This window comes from Rhinopithecus roxellana, chromosome 20 (assembly GCF_007565055.1).
Source record: "Rhinopithecus roxellana isolate Shanxi Qingling chromosome 20, ASM756505v1, whole genome shotgun sequence".
Taxonomy (NCBI): domain Eukaryota; kingdom Metazoa; phylum Chordata; class Mammalia; order Primates; family Cercopithecidae; genus Rhinopithecus; species Rhinopithecus roxellana.
The window spans coordinates 42,278,863-42,305,756 of NC_044568.1; the positions used below are offsets into that span (position 1 = coordinate 42,278,863).

The following is a 26,894-nucleotide window of genomic DNA, read 5'->3' on the forward strand; positions in this document are numbered from 1 at the left end:
TGTTTCTAAGGCAGGCAGCTGTGGGGAAAAGAAGCAGCTAGTGCCAGCTACAGCAATCAGACAAGAGAAAGAAATAAAGGGCATCCAAAATGGAAAGGAAGAAGTCAAATTATCCGTGTTTGTGGATAATATGATCTTATATTTAGGAAAACCTAAAAAAATCCGCCAATAAGCTATTAGAACTAAAAAGCAAATTCAATAAAGTTGCAGGATATAAAATTAACATACAAAAATCAATAGCATTTCTATATGCCAATAGCAAACAATCTGAAGAAGAAATCAAGAAAGAAATTGTATTTACAAAAGTTATAAATAAGATACCTAGGAATAAACTTAATCAAAGAAGTAAAAGATCTCTACAATGAAAACTATAAAACACACTAACAAAAGAAATTGAAGAGGACACAAAGATATACCATGTTCATGGATTGGAAGACTCAATATTGTTAAAATGTCTACACTACTTAAAGCAATCTACAGATTCCATGCAATCCCTATCAAAATACCAATGATATTCTTCACAGAAATAAAAAAAAAAAATCCTAAAATTTATCCTAACTACAATAGACCCAGAATAGCAAAAAACCTGGCCCTGAGCAAAAAAACAAAACTGGAGGAATCACATTACTTGACTTCAAATTATACTACGGAGTTACAGGAACCCAAACTGTATGGTACTGGCATAAAAACAGACACATGGACCAATGGAACAGAATAGAGAATCCAGAAATAAATCCATACATCTACATTGAACTCATTTTCAACAAAGGTGCCAAGAACATACATTGGGGGAAAGGACAGTGTCTTCAATAAATGGTGCTAGAAAAACCACATATCCATAAACAAAAGAATAAAACTAGACCCCTATCTCTCATAGTCTACAAAAATCAAATCAAAATGGATTAAAGACTTAAATCTAAGACCTCAAACTATGAAACTACTAAAATAAAACATTGGGGAAAGTCTCCAGGACACTAACCTGGGCAAAGATTTCTTGAATACCCCAAAAGCACAGGCACCAAAGCAAAAATGGACAAATGGGATCATACTAAGCTAAAAAGTTTCTTACAGCAAAGGAAATGATCAACGAAGTAAAGAGACATCCCACAGAATGGGAGAAACTATTTGCAAACTATCCATTTGACAAAGGATTAATAACCAGAATATATAAAAAGGTCATATAACTCAATAGGAAAACATCCAATAATCTGATTAAAAAGTGGGCAGAACAACTGAATAGACATTTATCAAAAGAACACATACAAATGGCAAACAGATATATGAAAAGGTACTCAACATTATTGATCATCAGAGAAATCCAAATCAAAACTACAATGAGCTATCATCTCACCCCAGTAAAAACAGCATTTATCCAAAAAAACAGGCAACAGTGAATGCTGGTGAGGATGTGGAGAAAAGGTAACCCTTGCACACTGGTGGTAGGAATGTAAATTAGTACGGCCACTATGGAGAACAGTATGGAGGTTCCTCAAAAAACTAAAAACAGAACTACCATATGATCCAGCAATTCTGCTGCTAGATATATACCAAAAAGAAAGGAAATGAGCATATCAAAGAAATATCTGCAATCTCATGTTTCATGCAGCGCTCACAATAGACAAGATTTGCAATCAACCTAAGTGTCCATAGAGAGACAAATGAATAAAGAAAATGTGGCACATACACATAATAGTGTACTGTTCAGCCACAAAAACAGAATGAGATCCTGTCATTTACAATAACATGGATGGAACTGTCGGACATGACGTTAAGTGAAATAAGTCAGGCACAAAAAGACAAACTTTGCACATTCTCACTAATTTTTGTGGGAGCTAAAAATTACAACTGAACTCATGAAAATAGAAAATAGAAGGGTGGTTACCAGAGGCTGGGAAGGGTAGTCGGGGTGGGGGAGAAATGGGGTTGGTTAATGGGAATATAGCTAGATAGAATGAAGAACACCTAGTATTTGACAGTATAACAGGTGACTACAGTCAACAATTTATAGTACATTTAAAAATAACTAAAAGAAAAGTGCAAAACAAAGAAATTTTAAAAAACCAAAAGAGTATAATTGGAATGTTTGTAACACAAATAAATGATAAATGCTTGAGGGGACAGATATCCCATTTACTCTGATGTGGTAATTACTCATTGTATGACTGTATCAAAATATCTCATGTGCTCCAGAAATATGTATTACTATATTTCCATTAAAAATAATCCTCCTGGAAGGTAAAACACACTGATTTTTCATACATTAAAAATAAACAAACAAATAAATAAGGTAGTGCTATCCTAGTTAAGGAGTAGAGGTGCTCGTAAATGGCAGAATAGGTGGGGAGACATAGCCAGAGCTTTGCTGCAGCATTGCCATTTGAAGATCAACCAAACAAATGCTAGGAAAGGCAGCACTGCTAGATTTATGGTTCCATTCCCTAGAGAATCACTTTGTATGAACAAAATCCAAATTGCACTCTTTCAGAATTATTCTTTAACTGGCACTTCACAGGCTGTGCAGGAAGCTCCTTCCCACAATATTGGGGTAACAGTGGGGGTGGATTTACATGTCAGTTGTGCTTTAGCACAGTACTAACTATGGATGGGGGAGTGAGGTTACAGAAGTATACAGGTTGATCACTCTTAATCTGAAAATCCAAAATGCTCCAAAATTCAATACTTTTTGAGTGCAGACATGAGGCTCAAAGGAAATGCTCAATGGAGGATTTCAGATTTTTTGATTAGGGATGCTTAACCGGGTATCTGCCAATACTCCAAAATCTGAAAAAATGTGAAATCTGAAATACTTTCAGTCCCAAGCATTTCAGATAAGAGAAATTCAACCTATAAGAGAAACTCAACCTATAGTAGTTTTTGTTCCAGAAGCCCCTGGAGGAGGAAAAGAGAAAAATCAGGAATAGTTCTCATGATGTAGGTAAGACATGACTTGGGTTTTGAAGAGCAAAGTTGGGAAAGGGAGAGGAGTAAAGAGGGAATTCCAAGTGAGGGGAATAGGTCCAGAGGTAGGAATCATCAGGACCTGTTTGTAGGACAGTGAGATGATTTGTATTGGAAAGAGCTGGTTAGACAGTGCCATATAATTAAGGGCTTTGATGCAGCAGGAAACTGGGTGCCAGTAAAGGTTTTTGAACAAGAAATGCTGGAATTAGAAGCATACTATACAATTCTTGTCTAAAGGGTCTCTAGGATACTTTTCTGCTAGAATATATCCAACCTGCCAGTTAGAGGTCCTTATAAGGACTCATACTTACCACTGCAAAAGGAAGACCAGTGAGCCTATGAAAGAAATGAGTCTGGAAATGGAAACAGACATTTTAATAAAGGACAACTCTCACTTACAGAGATTGTCTAAGCTCCACTGGGCACAGAAACCAACTTGACGTTTCAGATAATCAGGATCATTAGCCCAGGACTCCAATGTGACAAGCCGGTCACTAATACTGGATTCAGAAATAGTCAATTTATTTTCACCTGTTTGGAAAGACATAATTCTTGAATTAACAATGAAAGAGTAGAATGATTTGCTCAGCAAATTAGTATTGCTAAGGGGAAGAGGCAATTAAAGAATTGGAGACTAGATTAGACTTCAATTAAAATTTCTAGGGATAACATAGCCAAAGAGCTTTGACTATTTTCTTTTCCTTTTTTTTAGTCACAGGGTCTCGTTCTGTTGCCTAGGCTGGAGTGCAGTGGCACAACCATGGCTCACTGTAACCTTGAACTACTGGGCTCAAGTGATCCCCCAGCCTCAGCATCCCAAGTAGCTAGGAACATAGGTGCATGCCACCATGCCTGGCTGATTTTGTAAAATTTTTTGTAGAGATTGAGTCTTGCTATGTTGCCCACCCTGGTCTCGAACTCCTGGCCTGAAGTGATCCTCTGGCTCTGGCCTCCCAAAGTGCTGGGATTATGGGCATGAGCCACCACACTTCTTTCTAGAAAGTAGCAATTGCATTACTAAATTTTTGGCTATAAAAAGTGAGTAATCATGGTTACCAAGTTTTGATTCTTAGGTGAGAAAATCCTTGCCTTTGTCCCTGTTATACTTCATTGGCTTTAACGTGTCTATCCAGACGAAAACAGAATGTAATGCCCATCTGATGGGGTTGAAAGTGTAGGCTCATCCAGTAACTAAGAAAAATAAAATTTTTAACAACCAATACAGAAGATCATTAGTGCAAGAAGTCACTATACCTACTTGTCTGTGCAAACTTTTCCAGTGCGATAAGTGCAAAAAGCATGACTGTGGGGTGGGACTGTAACTTCTGAAAAACAACAAAAGATAAAAAAAAAAAAAAAAAAAAATCATTCCCCTGCAGAGGTGGCAAGTTATCAGTTTCATTTCCTTGCCCAGTATGTGCTAGATGTTTTTTTGAGTGGTCAGAAAAGTTCCATTCATTCAAGTCCTCAATTATCCGTTTGGCTAACAATGTTAGTAATGATAGTAACAGTAATGAACTGGACAGGCTCTCTTAATCTTATAATTTTTTCTTAAAGTCACTAGGTTAATTTATAGATTTGGAAATTTCAAAAGTATCCTGTTAGATACACTATGTTATTTTACTTAGTAAAACTTATATTAGGACTTTGTTAAATAAAACATTGATTCTCACATTCATTTATGCAAGCTAAACAGAAACCCTGAATTATAAACTAAAAATGATCTTTTACTTAGAACCCTAAAAAGAACCACTTATTACTACCAAGTTCCAAAATTATAAATAATTAAATTAACAATTAATAGCTTAGTTTTTAAGCTGTTTCCTGAAAGGAATTCTACAAATGCTGATGGTAGACAGGAGAAAGCAACAAGTGAACTCTCTTAGTTACATTTAAGTTCATGTCACGAGTTCCCCTTTAAGGAAAGGTCTATCTGTTGAACATGACACCTTCTCATAGCCATGCTTTCCCTACTGCTGCATTGGGAGCCACCAGAGGAGCTCCAGAACATCAGATGATTCCCACTGACTTCCCTGGTACCCACCTAAGTTCCGGAAAGCTCACATAACCACCATCCCTGCTGCTGGAAAGCCTATTCAGCATTCTATTTCTTCTCAAATCCATCTAAATCCCTCTGCCTGGCTTTTCAGGCCCTGAACCCTTTCTAGCTGGCTACTCAGTCTGTGTCCTATCTCTGAACACTGTCTTCTCTCATCAGATACTTCTCTGTCTCTGGGCTTCTGCCTGTGATGTTCCCTTAGCTAAGAAATCCAATTTTTCCTCCTCTGGGCACAGTAAAATCCTAATCTTATGGCATGACCCAGGTGAGGGCCCACCTTCATCAGGAAGTCTGACTTTCATGACACCCCAGCTCTCATTACTCATACCACCCACCTCCCTCACCTTCTCATTTAGTCTTTTTTTTGGGATGGAGTCTCGCTCTGTTACCTAGGCTGGAGTGCAGTGAGATCTCAGCTAACTGCAATCTCTGCTTTCTAGGTTCAAGTGAATTCCTGCCTCAGCCTCCTGTAGCTGGGACTACACGCACATGCCACCGTGCCCGGCTAATTTTTTAATTTTTAGTAGGGACCGAGTTTCACCATGTTGGTCAGGCTGGTCTTGAACTTCTGACCTCAGGCGACCTGCCCACCTCAGTCTCCCAAAATGCTGGGATTATAGGCGTGAGCCACCGTGCCCGGCCCTCATTTAGTCTTGACGAAGTACTTTATCCCACGATCACATCCTGTGATAAAATGGAGGCTAATTATCTTGTCTGAGTAGTTTTGTTTCCTCAACTAACCAATAAACTTCTTGAAATCAAAGGACTGCCATGCTGTATCCCCAGAGTGCTCATTGAGAGTAAGGTAAGTGTTTTAAGCACATATCAGTGTCTATTGACAAATAAGGGTTTTCAGACTAGAGTTTTGAAAAAGGCCAATGCTCACTAGGCTTACAAAAATAACTTTTAAAAATACAGACCATTCAAGACCACAGGCCAGAACTATGAGAGATCTGAGGGTACAGCCTCAGCAAACCACAAGCTTCACACATAATATGTTAAATACTCCAGTGACAACAGTTTTAAGAACAGTAGCAGTGACAGGGAGGGCAGGGAGGAGTAGAGATTTATATACACTGGGAATCTGACTTGATGGCCTCCTGGCTTGGAACACCATGTAATTTTGTTTCCACTGTGGAGGTCCCTATTACCATTTGGCAAACTCTAGGAACATGCAAAAGAGCCAATCATAGCAGCTATCTTATGACTAAATTTAAAACCAGACCAACTCAGCTGTTTTTGCTGGTTGGGATAAATTCCAATCCCACTCTCTTTTTTAAACATAGGAGGGAATAAATAAGCACCCAGGAAACACCTGCAAATAAAATTTACAATTGATTCCATTTTCTGTGCCAGTGGCTATGCCAGCAATTTGAGAAAATGCACAGTTCTAGATGATGCCTACTTCTAGATGACTGGGAATAAATAGTTTTGATGTCTCACTTACCAGACACTGTAGCAAATATTCCAGTATTCCTGGGCTCAGTAAACCTATACTTGCAGGACCTAGACAAATACAACAAACACTTTATATAAATTAAAATGCCATATTATTTTAAATCACTGGTAGCAATCAAATTGTTTTGGTAGAACTCTTTCACGCACGGTATCTTATTCAAGCCTCCTGCTCTAAGGTAGAAAATAGTACCAGCCCCATCTCACAGTTAAGCAAGTGAGCCCACAGAGTGAAGCAACTAACTCCAGGGCACTTGGCGAGCACATGGGAGAGTCCAACCCAGCAGTCACATGTTCTGATTTCTAATCCATTGTTTCTTCCACAATATGTGATGTAAGTAGCTGAGCTATGCCCCTATACTTTGCTGTTAACTTTCTTAAAATGGGTAATATTCATAAACAAATTAAATATCTGCTTCTCAGGAACTGCTCCAATCAGAAGTTCCTTTTCCTCTCCCCCTACCTTGTATGTCTTCATAATCTAGCTAAACTTTATAGTGTGTATATATGCAAATTATATATTGTATACATACATACATATCTTTGTTATGCTGAATTTAGCTTTTTTCCCCTTTTTTCTTTTCCCCGCTCCTTATTCTTAAAGCAAATAAGCACAACTTTTTTCTTTTAAAATTTCCCCTGAAAATCCACAAAGCTAAATTAAATTGCATTCACCTCTGTAGCCTTTCAGTAATTTTCTTCCAGTTAGTCTATGTCTCTCAATATCATTGTTAAGAGATTTATTTCTGGTATAGCAGGTTTGATCAAAGACTTACAGTACAAATTTCCCTTTAATGTCAAACAACTTAAGATCTTCCACTGCGGAGTGTCCCAAAGTTACCTGCTAGTTTCTCAGCCAAGCAGCCTAGGACTGCAGATGTGTTCCTGTGTTTGGCAGGATGACCTGAGTCCTGGCAAGCTACTTCTCCATTTAAATTGAGAATTTCAGTCAATTTCTGGAGTGCATCCTAAAACAAAAAAGTACAAGTGGGTTTGACCCATATACTACACAGGTTGTTTTCCCAGGCTCATTTTTTTTTTTTTTGAGACGAAAGCTATAACCAGCACTTTGGGAGGCCGAGGCGGGCAGATCACGAGATCAAGAGTTCGACACCAGCCTGGCCAACATGGTGAAACCCCATCTCTAGTAAGAATACAAAAATTAGCCGGGCGTGGTGGCACGTGCCTGTAATCCCAACTACTCGGGAGGCTGAGGCAGAGCAGGAGAATCATTTGAACCCGGGAGGTGGAGGTTGCAGTGAGCTGAGATCACGCCACTATACTCCAGCCTGGATGACAGAGCAAGGCTCCGCCTCAGGGGGGTGGGGGGAGCTATAACCAGGTGTTAAATAAACTCAGAAAGACCATATAAAAATTATGCAATGTACTCCAATGATATCATTGATGGGAAATTTCTGATCAACCTGAAAGTCTCCTTTCATGACTTACTAGATTCCATTTCATTCAGAATGCTTAAGTTGTATCAAATATATGCTACATATTCTTGAATCACTAAACAGATTAAACCCACTCAAACGCCATTATGAAAACATTAAAGGCTGGCCGGGCGCGGTGGCTCAAGCCTGTAATCCCAGCACTTTGGGAGGCTGAGACGGGCAGATCACGAGGTCAGGAGATGGAGACCATCCTGGCTAACACGGTGAAACCCCGTCTCTACTAAAAAATACCAAAAAAAACTAGCTGGGCGAGGTGGCGGGCGCCTGTAGTCCCAGCTACTTGGGAGGCTGAGGCAGGAGAATGGCGTGAACCCGGGAAGCGGAGCTTGCAGTGAGCTGAGATCCGGCCACTGCACTCCAGCCCGGGCGACAGAGCGAGACTCCGTCTCAAAAAAAAAAAAAAAAAAAAAAAAAAAAGAAAACATTAAAGGCTAGTGATGTTGAAGCAAAAAGTTACTTTAAAAAAAGTTTTACGGCTGGGCACAGTGGCTCACGCCTGTAATCCCAGCACTTTGGGAGGCCAAGGTGGGCGGATCACGAGGTCAGGAGATCGAGACCATCCTGGCTAACACAGTGAAATCCTGTCTCTACTAAAAACTTCAAAAAATTAGCTGGGCGTGGTGGTGGGCGCCTGTAGTCCCAGCTACTCAGGAGGCTGAGGCAGGAGAATGGCATGAACCCAGGAGGCAGAGCTTGCAGTGAGCTGAGATCACGCCATTGCACTCCAGCCTGGGAGACAGAGAGAGACTCCGTCTCAAAAAAAAAAAAAAAAAAAAAAAAAAAGTTTTACTAAGCAAAAACAAATCCCAACAGTTTTCTTCTTTTCTTTTTGCTCTCGCTCTGTTGCCCAGGCTGGTGTGCAGTGAAGTGATCATGGCTCACTGTAGCCTTTACCTCCTGGGCTCAAGTGATCCTCCTACCTTAGCCTCCCTCGCAGCTGGGGACTACAGGCACATGTCACAATGCCCAGATAATTTTAATTTTCTGTAGAGATGGGGATCTCATTATGTTGCCCAGGCTGGTCTTAAACTCCTGGTCTTAAGTGATCCTCCTGCTTCAGCCCCCCAAAATTTTGGGATTACAGGCATGAACCACTGCACCCTGACCCAACAGAGTTGAAGGCAAATTGAAACAGGCACCTCTTATAAGCCTAGGCAAAGGTAAATTCATCAGCGAGTAGGCTAAAGCCTTTCCCCTTCTGTCCACAATGTTTTTCTGTGCTGGGCTTAAACAGATGAATGAAAATGCCAGAATCGAGGCTGGGCACAGTGGCTCATGCCTGCAATCCCAGCACTTTGGGAGGCCAAGGTGGGAGGATGCTTGAGCCCAGGAGTTTGAGACTAGCCTGGGCAACATAGCAAGACTCCATCTTAAAAATGAAAGATGCGAGAATCCAATTAAAAAAAAAAAAAAAAGGACTATGTAAAACACATGGACTAAGACAATGAAAGTTTGATGCTTTTGTTCTATGTAAGGGATAACCAGGGTTACACTAATCATTAATACATTTGAGTAAGATTCAAAAGTGCTTGCAGTTTTAACTTTTTATTTTTTTGAGACGGAGTCTCATTCTGTCGCCCAGGCTGGAGTGCAGTGGTACAATCTCGGCTCACTGCAACCTCCACCTTCCAAGTTCAAGTGATTCTCCTGCCTCAGCCTCCCAAGTAGCTGGGATTACAGGTGCACGCCATCGTGCTGGCTAATTTTTGTATTTTTAGTAGAGATGAGGTTTCACCATGTTGGCCAGGCTGGTTTTGAACTCCTGACCTCAAGTGATCTGTCTGTCTTGGCCTCCCGAAGTGCTGGGATTATAGGCATGAGCCACCATGCCCGGCTTTTTTTTTTTTTTTTTTAAATAGAGACAAGGTCTCACTATGTTGCTCAGGCTGGCATCAAACAACTGAGCTTAACTGATCCTCCTGTCTCGGTCCCCCAAAGCACAGGGATCACAGGCACGAACCACTATATCCAGCCCAGTTTTTCCTCCTAATAAAAAACATTATTAAAACTTTTGAGGAAATCACTTAGAGAAAGATAAGAAAATCAGCTCAGCAACTCAACATTCTCTTCTAGTTTCTGAATAAAGATTGCCACCTCGGCCGGGCGCGGTGGCTCAAGCCTGTAATCCCAGCACTTTGGGAGGCCGAGACGGGCGGATCACGAGGTCAGGAGATCGAGACCATCCTGGCTAATATGGTGAAACCCCGTCTCTACTAAAAATACAAAAAACTAGCCGGGCGAGGTGGCGGGCGCCTGTAGTCCCAGCTACTCGGGAGGCTGAGGCAGGAGAATGGTGTAAACCCGGGAGGCGGAGCTTGCAGTGAGCTGAGATCCGGCCACTGCACTCCAGCCCGGGTGACAGAGCGAGACTCCGTCTCAATAAAAAAAAAAAAAAAAAAAAAAAAAAAAAAAAAAAAAAAAAAAAAAAAGATTGCCACCTCAGATACAAATACTACTTTTTTTAAAAAAACCAGGCTAGAGCGCAGTGACGTAATCTTGTCTCATTGCAATCTCGACCTCCTGAGTGCAAATGATCCTCCCACCTCAGCCTCCTGAGCAGCTGGCACTATAGACATGCACCATGACACCCTGTTAACTTGTGGATTTTTTTGTAGAAACAGGGTTTCACCATGTTGCCAGGCTGGACTTGAACTCCTGGACTCAAACCACCTGCCTGCCTTGGCCTCCCAAAGTGCTGAGATTACAAGTGTGAGCCACTGCACCCAACCTAACTGCTGCTTCTGTTTTTTTTTTTTTTTGAGACAGAGTTTTGCTTTGTCGCCCAGGCTGGAGTGCAGTGGCACGATCTCAGCTCCCTGCAACCTCTGCCTCCCAGGTTCAAACAATTCTCATGTCTCAGCCTCCTGAGTACTGGGATTACAGGTGCCTGCCACCACTCCTGGCTGATTTCTAGTAGAGACAGGGTATTTTAGTAGAGATGGGGTTTCACCATGCTGGCCAGGCTGGTCTCGAACTCCTGACCTCAGGTGATCCACCCACCTTAGCCTCCCCAAGTGCTAGGATTACAGGCGTGAGCCACCGCGCCTGGCCTTAAATGCTTCTATTTTTAACATTTAAAAAATTTTAACCTAGGCTGGGCACAGTGGCTTACGTGTATAATCCCAACACTTTGAGAAGCCAAGGTGGGAGGATCCGTTGAGCCCAGGAATTCAAAATCAGCCTGGGTAATACAGTGAGACCCTTTCTCTACAAAAAATTAAAAAAATGTAGCCGGGTATGGCGGTGCACGCCTGTAGTCCCAGCAACATGGGAGGCTGAGGCAAGCGGATCACTTGAACCTGAGAGGCTGAGGATACAGTGAGCCATGACTGCACCACTGCACTCCAGCCTAGGTGGGGCCAGGGGAGGAAGGGAGGAAAGCAGGAAAGGGAAGGAAGAGAGGGAGGGAGGGAGGGAGGGAGGGAGGGAGGGAAGGGAAAGAAGAAAAAAAAGAAATTAAATAAAGTCTTGATAGAGAATGTGGCGGGGCACGGTGGCTCACATCTACAATCCCAGCACTTTGGGAGGCTGAGGTGGGCTGACTGCTTGAGCGCAGGAGTTCAAGACCGGCCAGGGCAACATGATGAAACCCCATCTCCACAAAACATACAAAATCAGCCAGACACGGGGTCATACACCTGTGGTCCAGCTACATGGGAGGCTGAGGTGGGAGGATCACCTGAGCCCAGGGAGGTTGCAGCTGCAGTAAGCTGTGATCACTCTACTGCACTCCAGCCTGGGTGACAAAGTGAGACCCTGTTTCAAAATAAACAAAAAAAAAGACAGAGGGTTGGGCGCAGTGGCTCATGCCTGTAGTCCCAGCACTTTGGGAGGAGGCTGAGGCAGGAGGATCACTTGAGGTCAGGAGTTCAAGACCAGCCTGGCCAACATGGTGAAATCCCGTCTCTACTAAAAATCCAAAAATCAGCCGGGTGTGGTGGTGGGCGCCTGTAATCCCAGCTACTTGGGAGGCTGAGGCAGGAGAATCGCTTGGACCTGGGTGGCGAAGGTTGCAGTGAGCCGAGATCACATCACTGTACTCCAGCCTGGGCGACAGAGCGAGACTCTTGTCTCAAAGAGAAAAAAAAAGAGGACATAATTCTTCATAATACAAAATAAATTTACATAATAAAATCAATACTGAATAAAACAGACCCCAAATGTATAAAGATGAAACACATTACATCAAATGTTCTTTGTGGTCATTTATCCTGTGCTTAAGCAAAAATGATAGTTTCCTAAAAGATAAGTATTAACTTACTTTAGTGGGCAATGGACATTCATCTAGTAACAATGTTATAACAGCTGGTCCCAGTGGATCTTCCAGTGGAATAACTCTAATTAAAGACTGGACAACATCCAACCATCCTTCATCTAAGAGCAAATCAAGAAGATTATATGATGGAGTCACTATTTTTAAAATGTGAAAATATGTCACACAAGATCAATTCACATTAAAAGAAAGACTTCTGGTCTATAGATTTTTAGCAGCTAATACTTGGCATGGACATAATCATCAATTGCTAGTCATCGTGGTGAAGTAAAAACATCTTAAGTTACAGGAGTCTGGTGATTTGTGGGTACCTGTATTTGGAAAAAGGTTAAGCTATGGTCTTGTGTTCTCACATTAAAATAGTTTTAAGCATCTTATTTACTACATAGGAGTTAACTGAGAAAATGAAGTATACTCAGCAGTTGGCTTTGTTTTCAGAATGATACTTAGGAAACTAAGGAAGAAAAAATATCCTTGGCCAGGGGCTGTGGCTCACACCTGTAATCCAGCACTTTGGGAGGCTGAGGCAGGAGGATCCCTTGAGCCCAGGAGTACAAGACCAGCCTGGGCAACATGGTGAAATTCTGTCTCTACAAAAAACAGAACAATTGCTGGGTAGTGTGGCATGTGCCTGTGGTGCTAGCTACTTGAGAGGCTGAGGTGGGGTGATCACCTGGGCCAGAGTAGGTTGAGGCTGCAGTTGAGCTGTGACTGTGCCACTGCACTCCAGCATGGGCAACAGAGTAAGATTCTGTCTCAAAAAAAAAAAAAAAAAAAAAAAAAAAAAAAAAATTTATATATAAATAATCTCTCCATTCCAGCACAGTATGGTCGAAGATCCATCAATGCCAAAAAAAAAAAAAAAAAAAAAAAAAGAAAATGGTGAGAGCCCAGGAGGCTCTCTGAATTCTTACTTAGATGGAAATGTAAAATTCTAGGGTTTGGTTTTTATTTTCTTTTTTGGCATACTGGAAGATTTTTAAATTTTCTCTTTTAAAAATATAGGCCGGGCAATGCCATTATGCACATTGCCTATTATACCTATTCAGGGAAATTTCCATATAGTAAGGGCTTTTTTCATTGTTATGTATGCTGTCTTTTTGGAGTCTTTTATCTCAAAACAAAACAAAAAACAAAAGGTGGCTACTTTTCTTATTATATATTCTTTACAAAGTAATAAAAACAAAACTAAAAATACCTGTTTCTGCCATTTCGTGTAATGTTATCATTGAATAGGGAGGTTCCTGATCACTGAAAAAAAAAAAAAAAAAAAATTCAAGGCATTAAACCTGAGGAAATAAATGACAATTTCAAATAAAAATTCAAACTGGAGGTGTGGAGGTAAAAAGGGACAGAAGAAATGAACACAAATGTAAGGAAAGAGATAGAAGAGACAACCTGAGCTATGACCTGTAAGGATGAATGTATACCATATGTGCTAATTTCCAGTCATTGTCCACAATGACCCACAGACAAAATGGGCAGGTGGGTACAGACAAGGACTATTGTGTCCTGGGGTAAAAGCACAGGACTAAACTGGAGACCACAGCCTACTCTCAGCTTTACACTCAGAGGCCCAGTGCCAACTGAGACAAGCCAGGAAGGTCAACATCATCTTCATACTTACCTCAGAGAAATGCCAGGAAGAGATGACAATCCTGGCTGAGGACTTATGGAAGCAAGGGTCTATAGACACATCTTCATTTTGAAGTTTTCTTCTGGAAATACCACTACATGCTTATACTTCATAAAATGGCATTACAAGAAAACAAAACCAAACTTAAGGAGCTATTTAACATTCTAGACATTGATCCAAAGTAGCATTCTATACCTTAATTCAGTGGTGTGATCGAGAGATCTTTAAAAAGTCTTCAGGGGAACTTCAATAATGAAATGTTTTCCATTAAACAATTCTAACTGCTTAAGAACTCACCACTTACTTGTTTACATATTGTGGGTCTCTGTTTTACTGTGGGGAAAAAAAAAGCCTAAAAAACTATCATCTTAAGTCATTTAATCCTGAGAATAACCTTGTGATATGGGAATTAGTATGGCAATTTCAGGTACTCACTAGGTGCTGCCTGTTTAAACAATATAATTGACTGATGCAAACATTTCTGAAGAATGATTTGGCAATAATAAAATTAAGTATGCATATATCCAACACTTCTAGATAAATTTTTACACAGGTCCAAAAATTGATGCATATTTGTGCTGTTCACTGCAGTGCTATTTGTAGGAACAAAAATTTGGCAGTAACCTAAGTGACCATCACCAGATGAAAATGTAACAAAATATAATACTTTCAGGCATACAAGGGAATACTCTGTAATAGTCAGAAGCAGTTGTAGATTTATATATAGCAAGATAGATTTCAATGTTGAAAGAAGTTAAAAACAAAGAGGTTTGTAAAACTACATTACTGTCTTTTAATACATTGCAAGGGGCCAAGCATGGGGGCCCACATCTGCAATCCCAGCACTTTGGGAGGCTGAAGCTGGATGATCACTTGAGTCCAGGTATCTGAGACCAGCCTGGGCAACATGGCAAGACCTGGCTTTACAAAAGCTTTTTAAAAAATTAGCCAGATGCAGTATCATACCTGTAGTCCAAGCTGCTTAGGAGGCTGAGGTGGGACGATTGTTTGAGTCTGGGAGGTTGAGGCTGCAGTAAGTCATGATCATGCCACTGTACCCCAGCCTGGGTGACAGAGTAAGACCCTGTCTCTTTAAAAACAAAACAAAACAAAAAAACTCTCTCTCTCAAAGTCTATTCTGCACCCATTTTTCCAATGAGCTTAAATTAACATTGCTTGTGGTTTACTTCCTGATTCGGGAAGGAAAACTTCTATTACAATTTGGTAAAAGAGATTAAAAAAATTTTAATTAATTTATTTTTGAGACAGGGTCTTGCTCTATTGCCCAGGCTGGAGTGCAGTGGTGTGATCATAGCTCACTGCAGCTGGAAACTCCTGGACTCTAGCGGTACTCTGGTCTTCGAGTCCTGAGTAGCTGGGACCACAGGCACACGCCACTGTACCTGGATAATTTTTAAATTTTTTTGTAGAGATGGGGGGTCTCCCTATGTTGCCCAGGCTGGTCTTGAACTGGCCTCCAGCTATCTTTCTACCTCAGCCTCTCAAAGTGTTGGGATTAGAGGTAGGAGGCATTGTGTCTGGCCAAAAAATTACTCTTCTAGAAGACTAACAAATGCTCCAGTATTTTATGGAAAACTTTAATACAGCTCTAAAAATTCATTTGTATTCACAGATACACTCTGTTTTATGCTTAATTTTTGAGGAACTAAATGAAACTAGGTTTCTATAAACGTGATTATCAAATGTTTATATACTTAAATTTACTAGCAGGGCCTGAAGCAAAAAGAACACCTAAGTAACTTTTTAAAAAATACTACCATCTACTGAGCAACTGTTAAGTACAAAGCTCCACACTAAATGCCTTATGTACATTATCTCATGATAATCCTTATGGGAACAGTATTATGCCCCCATTTACAGATGAGGAATCTGAGGCTTCAAGAAGTAACTTACCCAATGTCATGCAGTTGAGCCAGGCCCATCCTGGTTCTAAGCTTTGTGCTCTTAACTACTGAACTATACAACTTTAAGTTAAATGGTTTTTTCCACTTGAATGATGTCCTTTAATTTCACTGTTATTCAATCTGGGATTTTGTATTTAGAGGTAGAGAAAGCAGAGGAAAAGACAAAACAGGTACAGGTGTGCCTTGCAGTTTCAACTGACAAGCTTCCTAAACGGATTAAAGACAGTCAAATAAGGGATAAATAAAGGATCAAATAAACGATAATGAAAACTCTCCTTGACCTTGGTCCTTATGTTGCCAAGAGAAGTTGCCTGTAGCCATGTTCTCGGTAAAACAGCTTATCTTGAATCTGAGGTCAGTGGAATACACAGGCATGTACCATTAACAGTGAGCCTACACGAAACCATTTCCTGTTGTAGCTAGCAACATAAACTCACTCCATATTTATTCTATTCTCTAACAAAGATCATAGCTTTAATTAGTGTTTTCTGGGGCCAGGCGCGGTGGCTCAAGCCTATAATCCCAGCACTCTGGGAGGCCGAGACGGGCGGATCACGAGGTCAGGAGATCGAGACCATCCTGGCTAACAAGGTGAAACCCCGTCTCTACTAAAAAATACAAAAAACTAGCCGGGCGAGGTGGCGGGCGCCTGTAGTCCCAGCTACTCAGGAGGCTGAGGCAGGAGAATGGCGTAAACCCGGGAGGCAGAGCCTGCAGTGAGCTGAGATCCAGCCACTGCACTCCAGCCTGGACGACAGAGCGAGACTCCGTCTCAAAAAAAAAAATTAGTGTTTTCTGCTACAGAAACAGACATTTCCAGACAGAGTAGATGACAGCAAGCAAAAACATCAAATCTCATTTACTCTGCCATCAGAGGAGAATTAAAATATTCTCCTTTGCCCTGTGAGCACAAGGCTTAGCAAGCATGTCCTAAAGGAACTGAAGGAGTCCTAAAGTCATGGTTCCTGGCAGAACACTTTTCATTCCACTGGAGGTGACTGTGAGTCAGATACTTACTTATCTACAAGAGTCCGTATTACTGCCAATGTGTCCAACACTAGCCCATCCACATTTTGTTTCTTTCTCCTTGGCTCATGTGGTCCTCGACCCCTCCTCGGTGGCCGAACAGGGTCCCGTGGTTGGCTCCTTGTGTCAGCAGTGGGTACTGCACTGTTCTCGGCCTGTTGCTGCTGGGTGTCGACACTGTCATCTGTTCCACTGTCATCTCGGCAGATACAGGAATTACCCATGGTAGTAGTGGCACCTCTAGTTCCTAGGAAGTGGGCTATGTGCTCTTCGAGAGTCAACAGCAGACCCTGGCCAAGGCTTCTGCTCGCTAAGAACACGGCCCAACCAAAGACGATCATTTAGGTAGTTTTCAGTTTTCCAAGTACTGTTTTCATAACCTGGAGTTGAGGAATTTGCATCCTATTTGTTTTTAACAACTGAAGGCCAAAGAAAGTTGCAGAGCTTATTCCCAACATTATCAACTACAGGGAATTCTGGTCATCCAATGGCAGTTCTAAAAGAAAATGAGAAAAAGGAAAATGAATAGAAGATTCTTGACCACTTAATTACTCAAACTTTCCTAGTCTGATTTTATAGATATTAGGATTCTAATGAAGAATCATCTTTGGTTATTTTTATGGGTTTCCAATACCAAGAGACAGCTTTGGATAACAGAATTAGCAATCAATCAGTAATTTCTTTTTATTATTCTATTACAAAGTTGATTGTCAAACCATATTCTTATAGACCAGAGGAGTTATCATTTTTTAAAAACCACATGTATAGTTTTTCCTAGGTATACAGAAATACATTAGAAGGATGTGTGTGTTTTTTTTCAAGGGCTCCTTTTATCATAAAAAAAATCAGTTGTCTTTCTGTGTAAGAGATAGGTGTTAAAAAGAGAAAAATCTTTTTTTTTTTTTGTTTTTTGAGACAGAGTCTGGCTCTGTGGCCCAGGCTGGAGTGAGCGGCGCCCTGTTGGCTCACTGCAAGCTCCGCCTCCGCCTCCCGGGTTCCCGCCATTCTCCTGCCTCAGCCTCCCGAGGAGCTGGGACCACAGGCGCCGCCACCACGCCCGGCTAATTTTTTGTATTTTTAGTAGAGACGGGGTTTCACCCTGTTAGCCAGGATGGTCTCGATCTCCTGACCTGGTGATCCGCCCGCCTCGGCCTCCCAAGTGCTGGGATTACAGGCGTGAGCCACCGCGCCCGGCCGAGAAAAATCTTTAAAAAAATGAATTGTCTCCTTGCTTTAAACCCACAGGATAATTTAACAAGTTTTACGATACAAATATGATAGCACCATTTGATATCAAGGAGAATAAAAGGATAGAGTTCCCCATTGGAAGCTCACTCAAGAATTGACGGAATTCATAAAGTTGTTACAAAGTGTTTCTGTTATGTAAGCAAGGCTTTGTTTTGGGAAAGGCAAATTGATATCACAAAAGTTGTATTTTCACAAAGATCAGTTTGTTGCACATGTCCGTTACAAAGTTCAGAATAAGATCTACCAATTTCTTTGCCTGAAAATACTGACTAAGCACCTTGTGCCAGGTACCACGCTGGACTAGGAGAATAAAGATGAATAAGGAATAGTTCCTGCCCTCTAGGAATTCATGGATGGCCATTCTCATCCCACACAATATGTTTATCATAAAAAAAACCTAATGAAAGAATTAGTTCTTCATGAAGCTGATAAAATCTGGTTAGATTCTGGAAGGAAGTAAAGATTTAGAAACAGGAGACTTACATGGGCTGGTAGCAAAAAGTAAAAAACAACAAACAGGCTGACATCTGGAGAATAGGTCACATAAGGAATAGACCATGCTAGTGTGTAGTCTCTATACAGTATTTGGCAAGTTACAATTAATTCCTCATACCCTAAGCACTGGCCAGGAATAATATAAACAAAATTTATAATTCAGTGGAATTAGGAGAGAAATATTACTTCCATTATGTATTTATTTACTCATTTTTGAGGAGTCTCGCTCTATCACCCAGGCTGGAGTGCAGTTGCTTGATCTCAGCTCACTGCAACCTCCACCTCCCGGGTTCAAGCAATTCTCCTACCTCAGCCTCTCGAGTAACTGGGACTACAAGTGCTGCCACCACACCCGGCAAGTTTTTATATCTTTAGTAGAGATGGGGTTTCACCATGTTGGCCACGAACTCCTGACCTCAGGTTATCTGCCCACCTCAACCTCCCAAAGTGCTGGGATTACAGGTGTAAGGCACTGTGTCCAGCCTACTTCCATTATTTTAGACAGATTCATGGCAAATTCTTTTTATTATTTTCCCAGTTTGATTACTGCTACAGAGGAAACACAGAAGAAAAAGAGATAAATGGAGACAGAAAGTCTTCACATATATATATATGTATATATAATCATATGTAATAAAATATACATAAAGAGGGAGGAAGCAAAGGGAAGGGAGAGAGAAGAATGGAATGGGATGGAACAAGAGAGGAGAAAGAAAAGGAGAGAGAAAAGAAATGAGAGGCAACAGATGTTTTCGCTATTAAGACAGCAATGGCTGGGCCAAGTGATACCACAGATGTTCTTGGTTTCCCCAAACCACTCGGGCTGTCTTCAAAATTTGGAGGTTGTACTGAAAAGGATGTGACTGAAATATATAGGTAGGAGCATGATGCAAGGACCAGTTGGAAATAGCTTTTTAAAAGAACACATTCTAAACCAGCAGAGTCGAAGTAATAACATCGCCATTACTGTGCGGATCAGAGTATGATTCGCTTTAGAGGGTAGATAACTAAGAGATTTCAACGCTTAAAAGAAGAGAGGAAACAGAAATCAGAAATAGGAATAACTCTTTAAAGGGTCCCTGGAATGAATTTCTACAGATCTTATAAATTATGCTGGTTTCTGAGAAAGATAAAAGCAACATTTAAGAAGCTATGCTCTGGGTCCTCTCACAGAAATTTCACTGATAAGGTGCTGTTAGAGTATTTCAGGTGAAAAGAGGTAAACAATGCAAGGTTTTTGGACAGGTGTGGCTCTGGGCAGTAGCTCAGATGATTGTGCCACTAGAGTATTTATTTGAAATCATAAAGTGTCTTATTTAAAAAAATCTTTATCTAGAAACTTAAAAATATACACATTCATTTCTAAAACCTAAATGCTACACAGGCCTATAGAGTGAAAGTTCCTCTTCTGCTCTACCTAGCCCATGCCTTTCCCAGAAATAACCTCTTAAAAGCTTCATATGTTTGCTCCCACACCTGTTACTATATACTTATAAACTAGGTTTTTCTTTTATTTATTTATTTTTTTGAGATGAAGTCTCACTCTGTCGCCCAGGATGGAGTGCAATGGTGCGATCTCGGCTCACTCAACCTCTCCCTCCCAGGTTCAAGTGATTTTCCTGCCTCAGCCTCCTGAGTAGCTGGGATTACAGGTGCACACCACCATGCCTAATTTTGTATTTCTAGTAGAGACAGGGTTTCACCATGTTGGTCAGGCTGGTCTCAAACTCCCGACCTAGTGATCCGCCCGCCTCAGCCTACCAAAGTGCTGGGATTACAGGCATGAACCACCGCGCCTGGCTGCTTTTTCTTTAAATCTAACTAGAATGAAGCCATAAATACTGTTCTATGATTTGCTCTTTTTAATACCACAACCTTCTATATCAGTATATATATAACTATCTCATGCATTTAAAGGTTGTATAGAAATTCATACTCTGGATTATCATAATTTCTTGACCACTATGCTATAAAAAACTTGTGGCTAACCCAACTAACATTTTGGGGATGGTAGAAGGGAGTAGTCCAGGATTAGAGACATGGGACCTCTTCTGCGGAATGCGTCATCCCCTGGGGAAGTGCTAACTCCAAACTCCTTCCTCACAGTGGTAAGGGTCCTAGGACTGTGCTCTGTGGTGTCAACATTGCCACAGCAGAGGGGAACTCCACTGGCTTCTCTACTATCCCACAGCCTTTCCACACAATCTGTATGAAGGTAGGATGGGAAACAAGATACAAACAGTAGATTAAACCCAAATTGGGGAAAACATACCTGAGGAAGGGAGGCTAATCACATACTAAAAATAATTGGCAATGATTTGAGAATGTCAAGTTCCAGAAAACAAAGCCCTGAAGGGGAGAGAACAGGGATCTTGCTGAAGCTCAGTAATTTCAGGGGGGGAAAAAAGCAAAAAGGATAGGGGATCCTAAAAAGTTACAACTTAATGCCAACACATAAAGGTATTTAGATTAACAAGAAACCATCTTGTGGGTGCCTGTGAGGAAAGAAGTTAAAAAGAGGTTTGTTGGATCTTAAATTCTTAATTTTATCATTTTTTTCTAAGGTTTTTATACACTGAATACAGAATAATCTATGCAGATTTCCATTTAGTACAATTTTTTCTTTTTGAGACAGAGTCTCGCTCTGTCGCCCAGGCTGGAGTGCAGTGGCGCGATCTCGGCTCACTGCAAGCTCCGCCTCCCGGGTTCATGCCATTCTCCTGCCTCAGCCTCCCGAGTAGCTGGGACTACAGGCACCTGCCACCAGGCCCGGCTAATTTTTTGTATTTTTAGGAGAGACGGGGTTTCACCGTGTTAGCCAGGATAGTCTCCATCTCCTGACCTCATGATCCGCCTGCCTCGGCCTCCCAAAGTGCTGGGATTACAGGCATGAACCACCATGCCCAGCCCATTTAGTACAATTTTAAGGTGATTGGAAGATATCCAATACATGCAGATATTTTTAAAAATCTGACTAAATCTGATAGGCTGGACATAGTGGCTCACGCCTGTAATCCCAGCACTTTGGGAGGCTGAGTTGGGAGGGCTGCTTGAGTCCAGGAGATTGAGAGCAGGTTGGGTAATGTAGCAAGACCCCATTTCTACAGAAAAAATTAAAAAATTAGCTGGGTGTGGTAGTGCACACCTGTGGTCTCAGATACTCAGGAGGTTGAGGTGGGACGATCACTTGAGCCTGGGAGGTCGAGGCTGCAGTGAGCCCTGATGGTGTCACTGCATTCCAGCCTATGTGACAGAGCCAGACTCTTGTTTTTGGAAAAAAACACAAAAAACAAAAAACAAAAACTGACTAAATATGAAGGTAAGACAAAAAAATTTTTTTTTCCAAATTGAACTAAAGTGCGTTTTGAGTCAGTTTCTTCCAAAAGAGCAATTTACCTTAAATGACTCAGAAAATGTCGACTATAAAATTTGTCAGAGAAGAAAATGAGGCTTTAAAAAAAACTTTAAATACTTTAAAACCAAAGACTTTTTTTTTTTTTTTAAATAAAAAGGACCAGCTGTGAAAACCAAGTGTAAAGAAGAGGTTAACTAGGTGGATGAAGCTGTAAGGCATTTCATAAAGGCAAGCCTATGAAACATACAAGGACAAAACAAGAGCTACTACCTCTAAATACCTTTTGAGATGACTACACAGAGTACTCTTGAGGGCTACAGCCACAGACAGGGCACATAAATGAACAAGTATATGATCTTTCAGATTTATTTGGCACTAAAACCCTGTAGGTTTTCAATTGGAAATGGTTGTCATTCACGGTACTTTTTTTTTTTTTTTTTACAGAGAAGTGATGGACTGTAAGCAAAAGACTGGCTGAAAGCTAATCAATTACACTTTAGACAACTTTGTTTTATCCATTCAGAAAAAGCTTTATGTGGCCCACTTTCCAAGGACCACTGCTTTAAGACAATAAAACTCAGTTTACAGATTTTACACACAATATGAAAGGCCACCACAGCACAGTACACACTCTGTTGTCAGACTAGGTGAAAGTCCCAGCCCTGCAATATTTGCTGACATGCATCCTAATTAACCTGACTCTTGACACATGTTAAGAAACAGAGACAGTAATAGTTCTTATCTCAAAGTACCACTGTGGGGATTAAACAAAATAATGCATGTAATATGCATGGCACAGTGTCTAAAACTTAAACTGGATCAAAAAATGCAAGATGTCATAAAATGAGCACATATCTAATCAGAAATAACTAAATAACCTGGGGGAGGGGGATTCTGGAGTAAAACTTGAGTTAAAAGCACTAAGAAAACTTTTACAGAACTACCCCATACTGAACTAATTTCTACTTACCTATAACCTATACTTACCTATATTTTTGGACAGAGAATCTTGGGAGGGATTGTAGCTTAATCACCCCATAGGTGGCATTAGAATCACTTAGGGTACTTACTAAAATGCAAATCCCTGGTCCCACTACAAATACCCAGAATCAGAATTTCTAGGATGCCGGCTCAAGCTTGTGTTTTCTTAAAAGCTCCCCAAGTGACTCTGATGGCAGCCACATTTGGAAATCACTGTGTATAGAACCTACCACAGAAACTGGCACAGCAGGAAGGACCCACTGACTAAATTAGGGGGCAAACTGAAATACTAAAGGGAGATTCTTCTCGGGTCAAAAATGTTAATTTCTTTATCCAGTAAAATGAACTGAGACTATCTTTGAATGCAGTCCTTTGGAGAGGTAAGCCTAAAAAGCCATTAGAAGAGTTATATCCAGAAGTGACATATACAGTACATATTAACACAAAGAAAAAAACGGCTCTATATATTTCCCGAGGTCCATCCTATGAAGCATCAAAATGAACCTAAATGGTATGCTGCTTAAGGCTAATATCATCCAAGGTTAAGAGACTGAATGGAATAGAAAATGAGTAAGATGAGATTTATAAAGACAACACATCTGTAATACATACATATATATATATATATATATATATTTTTTTTTTTTTTTTTTTTTTTTTTTTTTTTTGAGATGAAGTCTCATTTTTTCGCCAGGATGGAGTCCAGTGGTGTGATCTCGGCTCACTGCAACCTCCATCTCCTGGGTTCAAGCGATTCGCCTGCCTCAGCCTCCCGAGTAGCCGGGACTATAGGCGCGTGCCACCATGCCCAGCTAATTTTTTTGTATTTTTAGTAAAGACGGGGTTTCAATATGTTGGCCAGGCTGGTCTTGAACTCCTGACCTTGTGATTCACCCACCTCAGTCTCCCAAAGTGCTGGGATTATAGGCGTGAACCACTGTGCCTGGCCAATACCTATATTCTTTACCTTAACTTCAAAGACAACATTAGCTGGTGAAGTCAACTTCGAGACCAAAAAAAAGCTAGTCACAGAATTTAAATACACATCTGTGGCAATGATCAACTGATTTAATAATTTTTATCACTGGATGCCAGTGCTTAGTAGAAAGACTCTTCTCACCACCTAAATGGCAATACTTTTAATATCATTATACTCTTTTTTTATTTTTATTTTATTTTTTCAGATGGAGTTCCACTCTCATTGCCTAGACTGGAGTGCAATGGTGTGATCTGGGCTCACTGCAACCTCCATCTCCCCGGTTGAAGCGATTCTCCTGCCTCAGCCGCCCAAATAGCTGGGATTACAGGTGCCTGCTACCACGCCCAGCTAATTTTTATATATTTAGTAGAGATGGGGTTTCACCATGTTTACCAGGCTGGTCTTGAACTCCTGATCTCAGGTGATCTGCCCACCTTGGCCTCCCAAAGTGCTGGGATTACAGGCGTGAGCCACCATGCCCAGCCTAATACACTCTTGATAACAATTTTGCTGCAAAAGCACCTTTATGATCAAATATTTCCTTTGCAAATCTATTTCTCTGAAGTGTGGTATTACTGATTTTGATTCTTGCCTTTTTAAAAAAGAAACTAAAGACTATTCCCTCCATTTCTATATTATTTATTAGATTTTTACATTTTACATGTTTTTTCTTTTTTCTTGGGGGCAAATGAAGCACCTAACACTTTATATTTTTTTAAAGCTGCTCTGAGACGAAAAATAATCAAACTTAGGGTCTTGGTAAGTTTGGTGTTAAAGCAGTAAGGTTCTGGTACTCACTGTCTATAAAACACAGACCTCTACCATCATGAACAACTCACCATGGAGACATCTGGCCAACTGGTCTAACCCTCTCTGACAAATGGTCCAGGAATCAATGATTCATCTCTTCAAATATTTGCTTGCATTTAGCCCTAGTACAGATCAGTGAGAAAGAACACTTTCTTTTCTTTGAAAATAGGACTGCAGAATTACACTGCCAAGGAAGGAAAAGCTGATTAAAAGAGTGACCATAAAGAAGAAAAACCAGGCACTAAATTACTATTGTTATAATCTTCACCTTGTCATTCCAAAATAGTGTTAGAGGATGCGACATTTTTTTCCAACTCTCCCCCGCAAAGGCTAAGTCAAATAGCATGAATAGCAAAATGTGTAACATCCTGAAAATTTTAATGATGTCCTCTCATTAGAAAATGTTTTTGGATTTTTCCCTAAGTGTGTTAAAGCGATAGCTTCTATCATCACATTTACCCCCTACTCCCAATATTTTATTATGAAATTTTCCAAACATACAGAAAATTGAATTAGAGTTCACTGTAAAATGTGAACTATATACCCACCACCTAGATTCTACTACTAACATTTTACTAAACTTGCTTTATCACTATCTATCTCTATAACCATCAATCCATGCAGTTTTTTTTTTTTTTTACATATTTCAAAGTAAACTACAGGCATCAGTATACTTTCCCTTAAATAATTCAGCATGCACATCACTAATTAGACTTCAATAAACTTCAAGTTTTTAGGAATCAAACTTACACACACTGAAAAGTGCAAATTTTTTTTTTTTTTTTTTTTTTTGAGACGGAGCCTCATTCTGTTGCCCTGGCTGGAGTGCAGCAGTGTGATCTGGTTTACCACAACCTCTGTCTCCCGGGTTCCAGCAATTCTCCTGCCTCAGCCTCCCGAGTAGCTGAGATTATAGGCACATGCCACCACACCCAGCTTTTTTGTATTTTCAGTAGAGATGGGGTTTCACCAGGTGGCCCAGGGTGGTCTCAAACTCCTGACCTCAAGTGATCTGCCTCAGCCTCCCAAAGTGCTGGAATTACAGGTGTGAGCCACCGCACTGGCAGAAATGTGCAAATCTTAAGCACAGTAATGTGCTGAGTTTTATCAAATGCATACACCTGTGACTCAAACCCTATCAAGATAGAGAACGTTATCTAGAAACATATTTGCTTTAAAAAATACAAAAATTAGCTAGGCACAGTGGTGTGCGCCTGTAATTCCAGCTACTTGGGAGGCTGAGGTGGGAACATTACTTGAACCCAGAAGGTGGAGGTTGCAGCAAGCTGAGATCATCCCACTGCCCTCAAGCCTGAGTGACAGAGCAAGACTCTGTCTCAAACAACAACAACAACAAAAGCCTGCAGAACACCTCAAAGACCACAATCTTCTTGCTGAAGATTGTGTATACATGGGGAAAACTCTGAAGTCAATACTGATTTGGTAATGCAAGAAGATTACACTTGCCAGCTGAAACAGAAACTACCTAAAGATGTTTCAACAAGAGTGTTTCTGTCTTTAGACTCTAAAGCCTCTGGTATTTTGTTGGGGAAGGTAAGAAGGGGGTAGATTGTGAAATATTTGGTTGGAATTTTACTTTTCCCCCAAAAAGAAAGGCTGCCTTGATAAGGTGTTTTTACATGTCTCCCAGATGTCCAAAGCTATCTATCTGGAGGTTTAAGTCACACAGGGTACCATTATCCCCTGAATTGTAACCGTCAAGAAGTTTGGGAAAAGCACTGGATGATTCTGACACTTCCCTTATGCACTGAAGATCTTTAAGAAAGCATGCCGTTGAAAGTAGATATTTTTTCTGGTTGAAAGAGTATCTGGGCAGGGCTTGGTGGCTCACACCTGTAATCCCAACACTCTGGGAGGCCAAGGCAGGCAAACAGCTTGAGCTAAGGAATTTGAGACCAGCCTGGGCAACATGGCGAAACCCTGTTTCTACAAAAAATACACAAATGAGCCAGCATGGCGGATTGGACCCTGTAGTCCAGCTACTGGGAAGGGTGGTGGGAGTGGGGAGGTGGGAAGATCGCCTGAGCTGGGGAGGTTGAGGCTGCAGTAAACCATGATTGCACCACTGCACTTCAGCCTAGGAGACAGAGTGAGACCTTAAAAAAAAAAAAAAAAAAAAAGTATCTGGAAAAACCTTCATCTAAAATGTTGAGAGCTTTTTTAACCTAGTAGCAGTGCATCTGTGGTCAGAAAGAATTACAGAATTTAGTTCT

The 26,894-nt window shown here is 40.8% G+C and overlaps 1 protein-coding gene across 3 annotated transcripts in view; it reads right to left on the reverse strand.

Moving 5' to 3' along the window:
- The window catches only part of RSPRY1 (ring finger and SPRY domain containing 1), a 52,473-nt gene that overhangs the window by 19,919 nt on the left and 5,660 nt on the right, over positions 1–26,894 (reverse strand). For all 3 annotated transcript variants that reach the window (XM_010365473.2, XM_010365472.2, XM_030924530.1), the window contains exons 2-8: positions 16,784–17,288; positions 13,404–13,456; positions 12,194–12,306; positions 7,317–7,443; positions 6,468–6,526; positions 4,220–4,286; positions 3,361–3,492 (exon numbers count right to left, since the gene is read on the reverse strand). In XM_010365473.2, the coding sequence (XP_010363775.1) occupies positions 3,361–3,492; positions 4,220–4,286; positions 6,468–6,526; positions 7,317–7,443; positions 12,194–12,306; positions 13,404–13,456; positions 16,784–17,133 (901 nt within the window). In that variant the 5' untranslated portion in view covers positions 17,134–17,288. The remainder of the gene's footprint in view (positions 1–3,360; positions 3,493–4,219; positions 4,287–6,467; positions 6,527–7,316; positions 7,444–12,193; positions 12,307–13,403; positions 13,457–16,783; positions 17,289–26,894) is intronic.